Source organism: Tachyglossus aculeatus, chromosome X1 (genome assembly GCF_015852505.1).
Source record: "Tachyglossus aculeatus isolate mTacAcu1 chromosome X1, mTacAcu1.pri, whole genome shotgun sequence".
Classification (NCBI taxonomy): domain Eukaryota; kingdom Metazoa; phylum Chordata; class Mammalia; order Monotremata; family Tachyglossidae; genus Tachyglossus; species Tachyglossus aculeatus.
Genome location: NC_052101.1, coordinates 50913390 through 50925019, shown reverse-complemented (window position 1 = coordinate 50925019; position 11630 = coordinate 50913390). Strand labels below are relative to the sequence as shown.

The following is an 11630-nucleotide window of genomic DNA, read 5'->3' as shown; positions in this document are numbered from 1 at the left end:
GGCGTTTGGCCAGAACATCGCTCCACTTGCAGAATCAGTTAATAGGGAAATTACCGGAGAGACCTCCAAATAGTTCAAAGGTGAATTTTTGGAAAGAAATCCTGCTAAGCAGACTAAGTGAGACCAGATTCCTCTCCTCTTTGCCTCCTCCCAACTTTCAGTGCCCCTCAGGAAGGCAATTATAACTGCATAAGGAACTTCTCAATAAGCAGCTTTTCCCTCAAAACTCCAGCAGAGCTGACATTAATAAGACAGGTGCAAATCAAAGGACCTAACGATGTTAAGAGAACTGAGTACACATTAAAATATGGCCCTGTGAAAGAGGTTCTCGTTTAATATTTAAAGTATGCATCTGAGTATACTCCAAGGAACTTCTGTGAGTGGGAATGAGTGCGAGAATTTCCAAAACATGCAGTGAATTTAATGCATCCATCTTTTCATCACCTATGTTGCTACACAAGGTAGGGGGTTTCCTTACTGGAATTTGGAATATCAAACCATTGGGAACAGGGAATGGGTCACCCTCTTTACTTGGAATCACCCTGAACACAGGAAGGAAAGTTCTGGCAAATATGTTTCATTCTGTGCTATTTTCTCACAGGAGAAAGCACAAGGGACAAGGAAAGGGAAGTTAGAGAGGAGAGTGAAGGAGGAGAAGGGAATGTAATGGGGAGGTTCTGAAAGATTCCTTATAGACTCTAAGCTTCTTGTAGGCAGGGATCAGGTCTACTGTGTTGAATTTTTGGGTACTGTACTCTATCATATTATACTTTCCCAAGCACTTAGTGCAGTGGAGCACATTGTGGAGCACAGATAATAGGCTTGTCATACAGTTGTTATGGTAAGTGCTTGCAAACAACAGCAATGATAGCAATAATGATAATGGTAATCATGGTATTTGTCAAGGTCTTACTATGTGCCAAGCACAGTAATAAGCCCTGGGATAGATACTAGATAAGCAGACCAGACCTAAGTGCTGGGGTACAATTAGATGGGGTACAGTACCTGTCCCATATGGGGTTCAGAGTCTAAGGGGAAGATAGAACAGGTATTTTACCCCCATTTTACAGATGGCAAAGCTGAGGCACAGAGCAATTAAGTAACTTGCCCCAAGGTCATACAGCAGACAAGTGACAGAGGTGGGATGAGAACCCAAATCTCTTCCACACTTGGGAGATGTGATGACAACTCTTCTGCCCTGTTTGTGAAGAGTGAAAACCCACTGTCTCTCTATCCCCAGCCCCTTCGCACCCTTCCACACTCCTAGTTTCACTCCTTGAGCCACAGTTTCCATGGTAAATTCAGTTCCCTTAAACCACAAGGTGGAGTCAATCTGTCAGTAAGTCAATTGTATTTATTAAATGTTTACTGTGTGCAGAGAACTGTACTAAGAACTTGGAAAGTACAATGCAACAATAAACAGACACATGCACTGCTTATAGTCTAGATGGGGAGACAGGCATTAATATAAATAAATTACAGAAACATACATAAATGCTGTGGGGCTGGGAGCGGAGATGAATAAAGGGAACAAGTCAGGGCGATACAGAAGGGAGTGGGAGAAGATGAAAGGAGGGCCTAGTCAGGGAAGGCCTCTTGGAGGAGATGTGGCTTTGAAGAAAGGGAGAGTAATTGTCTATTGGATATGAAGAAGGAGGGTGTTCCAGGCCAGAGGCAGGATGTGGGCGAGAGGTCGGTGGTAAGACAGATGAGATCAAGATTCTGTGAGAAGGTTAGCATACGAGGAGTGAAATGTGAGGGCTGGGTTGTAGTAAGAGAGCAACAAGGTGAGTTAGGATGGGGCAGGGTGATTCGTGCTTTAAAGCCAACTGTGAGGAACTTCTGTTTGTTGAGGAAGTGGGAGAAGGAGCAGAGTAAAGTTATAGGTTCTGGGAATGTGGTAGGTTCTACTCTGAGACTCCATGCAAGCCATCCAGCCAGTGCTCTTTCCACAGAGAAGCCATATAACCTAGTGGAAAGAACACAGGCCTGGGGGTCAGGGGACCTGGGTCCTAATCCCTACCTCTTCACATATCTAATGTGTGACCTTGGGCAAATTTCTTAATTTCTGTATGCCCCAGTCCCTTCATCTGCGAAATGGGAATTCAATACCTGTTCACCCTCCTACATAGACTGTGAGCCCCATGTGAGCCCCATGTGAGCCCTGATTACATTGTTTCTACCCCAGCGCTTAGTACAGTGCTTGGCTCATAGTAAGTGCTTAACAAATCTTCTTCTTCTTCCTCTTCTTCTTCTTCTTCTTCTTCTTCTTCTTCTTCTTCCTCAAATCAGTACTTTGAGCACAGTAGGTGACCAGTACAGTGCTCTGTGCATGGTAGGCATCCAGTACAACACAGTACAGTCAGTGCCTAGCACAAGACTCTTTACTCAATAGACAGTCAGTGAGGAAGAGGTGGAGCAGATTCTGTAAGTGAGGTGGGGAGGGTTGCTCCATTCAAGTGTGTTGGGGAGAGAAGTGATTCTGTCAGTCTGTGACCCTCCTCCCCAGATTACACTCAGGAGATCTGTACCTGTGCAGAAGGGAGGGTGGAGAATCTGGATCCTGCTGATAACTCGTGAAACCCTCAGGTCTGTCATAATGCGTGTTTTCCCTATGCTTTTTGACTAGAACATGGTTAAGGAATTAGAGAAGCATACCCCTTCTACACTGTGAGCCCGTTGTGGCAGGGATTGTCTCTGTTGCTGAATTGTACTTCCCAAGCGCTTAGTACAGTGCTCTGCATGCAGTAAGCATTCAATAAATGCAACTGACTGAATGAATGAATCCCATTGTACATATCTTCTTGACTACAGCATGACTTGAGGCTGCAAGGGAAATGGATCTGTGTCAGTGTGGGATATGTAGTGGGCATCTCAGAACGGTTTTCCATGATGTTCTGCAAGAACACGAACCCACCTAGGAGAACTGGAGGGACTGGAAACTCATTTCTCCATTGTACTCACATAATAGTAGGACCATTTTATTTGCAAAAAAATAATTCCTGCTAAGTATTTTTCATTCTTACTGCTTTGATGGAGTACACCAAAGTCTAAGGAGGCTGGTACTGGGATGGAACCAACTCTGGAGGAGGGGAGGAAGAAGCTTTCTATTCCACTGGGTTGGGAACCATTCAATGCCAAATGAGGATGCAGAGTTGATAAGCAAGTGGTGGACCATCACTTGGGGGCCTATCGTATTACTGGCAGAGGAAAGAGCAAGAATCTGCCCAGGACTCACAAGACTCAAAAGTCAGTGAGTCCAATTACAGAAATACACCGAGTAGGTGTGGCTTGGCAGGCTGTGAGGGAGTGGAGCATCATTGTTGTCTACACCGGATTCTGTGGGCTTATAGGCGGAGGCTGGGAATCTGAGTCATCCGATGGTCACTGTGGGGAGGATGTACCGTTCCCAAGGGATCAAAGGCTTGCCACCTGCTTGGCTGCTGGGAGGTGGGAAGACTGTCCACTGCTACAATAGTTCCCTTCCTTGGTTTTTTGCAGACAGGACGAGAGATGAGCCAGGCCCAGGTCATTACAGAGCAGCTGCCTCCATTTCCACCCAGCTCTCACGTTTCTGCCTTGATGCAGGAGTGGATCTCTGGATCTAAATCTCTGCCTGGCTGCCGGCGCTCTGGAATCCCACTTTCCCTGCTCAGACCGAGTGTATTCATGTTGATGGTTTCTTCCTCTTTTCATGTTTACAAGTCTCAGATTAATTTCCCCTATTTCCTCAAAACTCAGGCACATCAGGACATAAATCCCTCTCTCTGCTTTCTCTAAAGATGTTTTCAAGCTTGAACTGCAATCTCTTTCCTCTCCCTGCCTCCCGCCCAACCTCTAAGCTGGCATTCCTGCTGTTTTTTAGAGCAATAACCTCATCTGGGTTTCTCCCTCCCTGGGTGGCATTGGTGAGGTCAGCAATTTAGCTGGCCTTCTCCCAGAATCCAGAGAAGGTTGGGTTCAACCAGTGGGTTGGGTTCAAAATGCCTCTCCTTCTCTGGACCATCCCCATGCTCTTCTTCTGCCCCAAAAGGGAAGAGGTGTGGGGCATGGCTTCCCAGGAGTGATTCTTCTGTGCGGTAATATTGTGTGTATCCTGTTGGGATATAGAACTCTCTCAGAAGTGATGTTTCCCCTAAAACAGAGATCTCCATTCCACTAACACTGAGGTTCTCATCGGGGAAGGATCCTAGAGGATCAGGAAGCTGAAGAGTGGTGGGGAGGGGGGTGATTTCACTCTGTGTCAGGATTGGTGAGGGTATCTGAAAGAGACACAGACAACCAAGATTAACTATCCCAATCACATCCTTGCCACAGAGAAGCAGCATGGTCTAATGGTAAGACCATTGGTCTAGAAGTCAGTTCTATTCCCAGTTCTGCCATTTGGCTTCTGCATGACCCTGGGCAAATCACTTCACTTTTCTGTTCTTCTGTTTATTCCTCTGTAAAATGGGGAGGTGAGATAACTGTTGTCCCTCCTACTTAGACTGTGATCCCCATGCAGGACAGGGACTGTGTCTGATCTGATTATCTTATATCTACCCCAGTGCTAAGTTCAGTCCTTGGCACATAGTAAGCACTTAACATATATAATAATAATGATAAAATAGTAATGCCAATAATAATAATAAAATAATAATTATTACCTTGCTGACCAAGGAGGGGGTATCCCTCAGATGATGGAGCAGCCTCCCTTCCCAAGCAATAGAAAAGCTACAGTCCACCCACAGACTTCAGAACTAAGAGCTTATGGAAAGGGGAATCTATTACAGTGCTAGAGTTTGCACCCTGCCACTCTCCTGCTCTCATCTCTGCCAGAAATCATCTTCCAGAATGTTCTGTATCTCAAGCTCCCTTTACTTTCCCTCTTTGAAAACTCTGCTCTTAAAATGGCTTTAGAGTTAACCTTGGCCAAGCCCTCTCTGAATCAATCATTGCCAAAAAAAAATTGCATTCCCTTGCAACTTACCATGGTTCTATAACAGGTAGGTGTGGAACAACCGCTTTCACTTCTTCCTGTTGTGCCTTTTCTTCCTTCACCACTTTGCCTTTGGTCTTCTCTGCAGGTTTTACAGAGCCCATTCTGCAGCAATAGGCTTCCTGTTAGGTCTTCCTCCGTTCGATAATATGGAAAATACCCACTGGCAGGAATGGAATCCTCTGACATCTCATTGGTTTTTTGGGCATAAGCTTTTGCAGGACTTCCTCCTCTCTCCCTTTTAACCTCAGTTGCATGGGCATTTCTCTCATGTTCCATTGGCCATGGGATAATAAAGGTATTGCCATGAGTTCTAAAATATGGCATGTATTCTAAGGAACCTGGTGCCTCTGGGCTGGATAATCTTAGGCTAAAAGGAAAGTTGGCATTCCTATCTACAGTGTTGCTCTCAATGAACTCAAGAAAGGAATTAGACATCTCAGTCCAGGGGGGTGGAGAGGAAGTCTGGCCCTTGGTCTCAACCTGATTCTTGAAGGTCTGTAAGAAAGAGACACAGGATTTCCTTTAGCTTCCCCAAACTGTGAGCCCAATTCACTTCATCCACTCTCCTAACCAACTGAATGATTTATGATCTGCTCCAACCCTTCAACTCCATATTGTGATAAGCCATCACCTCGCCCCCTCCTACCTCACCTCCCTTCTCTCCTTCTACAGCCCAGCCCGCACCCTCCACTCCTCTGCCGCTAATCTCCTCACTGTGCCTCGTTCTTGCCTGTCCCACCATCGACCCCCGGCCCACGTCATCCCCTTGGCCTGGAATGCCCTCCCTCTGCCCATCCGCCAAGCTAACTCTCTTCCTCCCTTCAAGGCCCTACTGAGAGCTCACCTTCTCCAGGAGTCCTTCCCAGACTGAGCCCCCTCCTTCCTCTCCCCCTTGTCCTCCTTTCCATCCCCCCCGTCTTACCTCCTTCCCTTCCCCACAGTACCTGTATATATGTATATATGTTTGTACATATTTATTACTCTATTTATTTATTTATTTATTTTGCTTGTACATATCTATTCTATTTATTTTATTTTGCTAATATGTTTGGTTTTGTTCTCTGTCTCCCCCTTCTAGACTGTGAGCCCACTGTTGGGTAGGGACTGTCTCTATATGTTGCCAACTTGTACTTCCCAAGCGCTTAGTACAGTGCTCTGCACACAGTAAGCGCTCAATAAATACGATTGATTGATTGATTGATTGACAAGCTAATATAATTTTGGGCTCACCTGTGTAAGCTCCTACAATAGACTATAAGCTCCTCGAGTATAGGGATCATGTCTAGCTACTCTATTATACTCTCCCAAGCACTTAGTATAGTGCTCTGCACACAGTAAGTACTCAAAAAATACCAGTGGTTGATAGACTGATTGTTGTGTGTTGTGTCACCTTGAGGTCAGGTTCTAGGTCAAATTTTTAAAGTATGCCCCAAATCCTAAAATGGATATATACTCTATAGGTGCTCAAAAAATCTCCTCGATGATAATGGTGGTGATATTCCATATTGACGTTTTGCTTCTTTAAAATGATAAGCTCCCTGAATGCAGGAACCCTATTTTCTGTAAGTGCCTGAACACACAAGGCACTGTGGAAATCTATGGTCCTTATTTCCAGACTTCCGTTGGGTTCCGCATTCTTCCAAGTGTTTAACTGCCCTTGTACCCCAGATATCTTCAAGTTGTAACTTCTGATGAAGAGAGGGACAAAGAAAACAAGGAGCAGGAAGTGTGTGGGGGGTTGGGGGTGGCGGGGATCTGGGGGAGAGAAAGAAGAGCTCGGGACATTCTGCTTCCTGAACTCTAGATGAGTGAGGCTCAGGCCCTCTCTACAGGAGGCCAAGAGCTATATATGCCTAGAGCCACTCTCAGTCCATTTCTGGAGAGAAACTTCAATTTCCTCATCTGTTCCCTTTCCAAAGTGATTCTTAGAAAGTCTACCTTCTCCAATTCTGTGAAAATGTTGGGCTCCATGTGCTAGCTTCCTCCATAAAGTATGCAATGGACTGTATGCATTTGCCTTTTAGTCCACCTCTTCCCTCTGGATTACATACTTCTTGGTGCCTCCATTTTCTCATCTGTAAAATGGAGGTGAAAGTAACTGTTTTCCCTTCTATTTAGACTGTGAGCTCCATGTGGAACAGGGACTGTGTCTAATCTGATTATCCTGTATCTATCCCAGAGCAATGTACAGTGCTGGTCTTTTGTAAGCACTTAACAAATACCATGATTTTTTTTGACTAAGGAAGGGGTCTACCTCAGATGATGAAGTAGCCTCCCATTGCAATAAATGGACGTCTCAGTCCACCCATGGACTCCCACTTCCCTAGGGTTCTCCCACCTTCACCCCTCACCTCTCCACACATCTTACCATTCCTGATGTATCTTGAAAGTCTGTCTCTGATGGCCTCAACGTTGAGGACAGTAAGACTGTGGCTTCACCCAGTTCTGCTCCTCTTAGGCCTTGGCTTCAAAATGCCCTTCATCTCTCAGGGCCAAACTGATGACTACCCCAGCTTCCCCAATACACATTATGCCAACATGCAATCCAGCTTAACTAACTGGCTCACTACAAGGAACACTCCGATGGACTGCCACCAGTTGAAGAAATGGCACATTTCTGAAATATCTTCCAGTTTTCAGAATTCCCTAGGGAGTCTTCAATTGTCCCTGAGGGAAAGCTAGTCTTGGAAATGCAACCAAGCAAAACATCTCCAGAAATTCATCTTTCCCCTTCTTCTGGCCAGAGGCCCCAGGCACACTTGGAGGAGATTCCACTGTGACGTCATAAATGACCTGATCTCTTTCATGGCTGAAAGACCAAGGATGGCACCGAATAGTTTGGTTTCCATGGAGACCATAAAAGCAGTATAAAAGCAGCATGGCCTAGTGGAAAGAGGATTATAATCCTGGGTTCATTCATTTCATTCATTCAGTCGTATTTATTGAGCACTTACTGTGTGCAGAGCACTGTACTAAGCGCTTGGGAAGTACAAGTTGACCACATATAGAGATGGTCCCTACCCAACAACGTGCTCACAGTCTAGAAAGGAGAGACAGACAACGAAACAAAACATGTGGACAGGTGTCAAGTCGTCAGAATAAATAGAAATAAAGCTAGATGCACATCATTAACAAAATAAATAGAATAATGAATATGTACAAGTAAAATAAATAGAGTAATAAATCTGTACAGGCATATATACAGGTGCTGTGGGGAGGGGAAGGATGTAGGGTGGGGGGGATGGGAAGGAGGAGAGGAAAAAGGAGGCTCAGTCTGGGTTCTAATTCTAACTCCCCCACTTGTCATTGTATGACCTTGGGTAAGTCACTTAACTTACCCGTGCCTCAGTTACCGCATCTGTAAAACAGCAATTAAGACTGTGAGCCCTATGTGGGAAAAGGACCGTTTCCAATCTTATTACCTTGTGTATACCCCAGCACTTACAAAAATGCCTGACACATAGTAAGTGCTTAACAAATACCAAAAAAAAAGAGAATGATGACGCATTTGGCAACACTTGCATTTAGCATATTTTTATTCTCTAGGACATTTATCTGGGAACAAATAAACAAAAACAATCCTTTGAAATCTGATTCATCATGATATATTTCTCCATCCAAACAGCTTCCAGGTTGATCCAAGCATTTATCATATCCTGCCTTGACTGTTGCATCAGTCTCCCCAAATGATCCTCTTACTTCCTGTCTCTCCCTGCTCCAGTCCTTACTCCACTCTGGGACCAAGATCATTTTTCAAAACAAAGTTTAGTCCATGTCTCCCCACTCTGCAAATACCTCCAATGATTGCCCATCCACCTCTGCATCAAACAGAAACTCCTTGCCATCAGCTCTCTCCTTCCTATCTTACCTTGCTAATCTCCTACTCCAACCCTCCCCACACACTTTGCTCCTTCAACCCCAACATACTCACTGTACCTCAATCTCATCTATTTTGCCACTGACCCCTTGCCCTCATCCCTCCCTCTAGCCTGTAACTCCCTCTCCCTTACTATCCAGTTTCAGTTCTTGGTCCCCTTCTGTTCTCGATCTACACTCACTCCCTTGGTGACCTCATTCGCTCCCACGGCTTCAACTATCATCTCTACACTAATGACACCCAAATCTACATCTCTGCCCCTGCTCTCTCCCCCTCCCTCCAGGCTCGCATCTCCTCCTGCCTTCAGAACATCTCCATCTGTATGTCTGCCTGCCACCTAAAACTCAACATGTCCAAGACTGAACTCCTTGTCTTCCCTCCCAAACCCTGCCCTCTCCCTGACTTTCCCATCACTGTTGACGGCACTACCATCCTCCCGTCTCACAAGCCCGCAACTTTGGTGTCATCCTCGACTCCGCTCTCTCGCTCACTCCTCACATCCAAGCCGTCACCAAAACCTGCAGGTCTCAGCTCTGCAACATTGCCAAGATCCGCCCTTTCCTCTCCATCCAAACCGCTACCCTGCTCATTCAAGCTCTCATCCTATACTGTCTGGACTACAGTATCAGCCTCCTCTCCGATCTCCCATCCTCTTGTCTCTCCCACTTCAATCCATACTTCACGCCACTGCCTGGATTGTATTTGTCCAGAAACGCTCTGGGCATGTTACTTTCCTCCTCAAAAATCTCCAGTGGCTACCAATCAACCTACGTATCAGGTAGAAACTCCTCACCCTTTGCTTCAAGGCTCTCCATCACCTCGCCCCCTCCTACCTCACCTCCCTTCTCTCCTTCTACAGCCCAGCTCGCACCCTCAGCTCCTCTGCCGCTAATCACCTCACCATGCCTCCTTCTTGCCTGTCCCGCCGTCGATCCCCAGCCCACGTCATCTCCCTGGCCTGGAATGCCCTTCCTCCCCACATCCGCCAAGCTAGCTCTCTTCCTCCCTTCAAGGCCCTTCTGAGAGCTCACTTCCTCCAGGAGGCCTTCCCAGACTGAGCCCCCTCCTTCCTCTCCCCCTCCTCCTCCTCTCCATCCCCCTGCCTTACCTCCTTCCCTTCCCCACAGCACCTGTATATATGTATATATGTTTGTACGTATTTATTACTCTATTTATTTATTTTACTTGTACATATCTATTCTATTTATTTCATTTTGTTAATATGTTTTGTTTTGTTCTCTGTCTCCCACTTCTAGACTGTGAGCCCTCTGTTGGGTAGGGACTGTCTCTATATGTTGCCAACTTGTACTTCCCAAGCACTTAGTACAGTGCTCTGCACACAGTAAGCGCTCAATAAATACTATTGATTGATTGCTTGATTGATTGATCCAACACACCATGACTCTCCCCTCCTTTAAAGCCCTTCTGAAAACCACATCCTATTCAAAGGCCTACCCTCATTTTCCCAACTCTCCTTTTTGAATTGCCTATGCACTTGGAACTGTACCCTTCAAGCACTTGATATGCATCTCACTCTTATTCCCAAAGTACTTATGAACATATCCTCACACGTTGCCATTTCCCCTCTGTAATTTATTTTAACGTCTGTCTTCCTCGCTCGACTGTAAGATCCTTGTGTGCAGAGATTGTGTCCACCAATTCTATTGTATTGTACTCTCCCAAGTACACATAGCTTTGCACGTATGAAGCATTTAATAAATATAATAGATTGAGTTATTAATAGATTGAGTTTAGGAAGTGATACGGGGAGAGAAAGGCTATTTTCCTGGAACTGAAAAGAAAGGAAATGAATCTGGATGATTTTAACAAAAAGCGCACAGGTTCTTACATTTTTCTGGAAATACATGTCAAAGAGAAGGGTAATTTTGCCTTAGATTGTGGTCTAAATTTCTCAGCATCTTGACAAGTATTGTCTTTGTCACAGGACAAAGTGAGCTCTCATATATCTTGCATTATTTCACAGTGGAATTCTATCTTCAACTCAATCAATTTTCTATCTCAGCCATAGCCAGGAACTAACATTATTTTAAAAATAGAATGGAATCCCAATCTTTCAAATGGAGAATGCACCACAAGAATGATTCCTACTTTTTTTTTGCTGATTTCCTGATCTCTGGACTTTCTGAGAGAGAAAAACGGTTTCAATCAAAGATGGGATAAAGCCTGAAAATAATTGGAGGTTTTGTAAAAGGTTTTTCCCTTTGAGAGCTGAAAATGCTTATTACTTTCACAGTGTTTCTGTGGGGTAGATTGAATCCATTTTGCTGCTTGCTGTGGGCAGGAAATTTCTAACATCTCTGTTGAAGTTCTCTCCCAAGAACTTAGTACAGGTATTGTACACACAGTACACACTCAATAAATACCACTGAGTGATTGATTAATTGCCTGATTGATGGGCAAGCTCTTAGGAACAAAGAGAAGAAATACAGGGAATCAGACACTTATGACAAGAATGCAGTTTTTCACCTCTCTACCTGTTATTTTCCAAGCATAACCAATAGGCCTTCAGACATAGCTTTTAACCAAGTAAAATAACTAGAATTGGCTGACCAGTGAGGAAACTGGTGAGTATCATCTTCATCATCATCAGTACTATTTGTTGAGTGCTATGGTGTCTGGGGCACTTTCTCTGTGCAGGACACTGCACTGGAGGCTTGAGAAGTAGAAGTAATGATCCTTGTCCTTGCGGACTATTCAATCTACCATGTACAATGTACAGTGTGAGAAGCAGCATGGTGCAGTGGATAGAGC

At 44.9% G+C, this 11630-nt stretch overlaps 1 protein-coding gene across 1 annotated transcript; it reads right to left on the bottom strand.

The window, feature by feature from the left end:
- Positions 1 to 2965: 2965 nt before the first annotated feature.
- Positions 2966 to 7693, bottom strand: LOC119919686. The gene is made up of 3 exons (XM_038740295.1): positions 7350 to 7693; positions 4970 to 5476; positions 2966 to 4262 (listed from the first exon to the last, which is right to left on the bottom strand). The coding sequence occupies exons 1-3, from the start codon at positions 7350 to 7352 to the stop codon at positions 3915 to 3917; spliced, it is 858 nt and encodes a 285-aa protein (XP_038596223.1). The 5' UTR covers positions 7353 to 7693; the 3' UTR covers positions 2966 to 3914.
- Positions 7694 to 11630: the final 3937 nt, after the last annotated feature.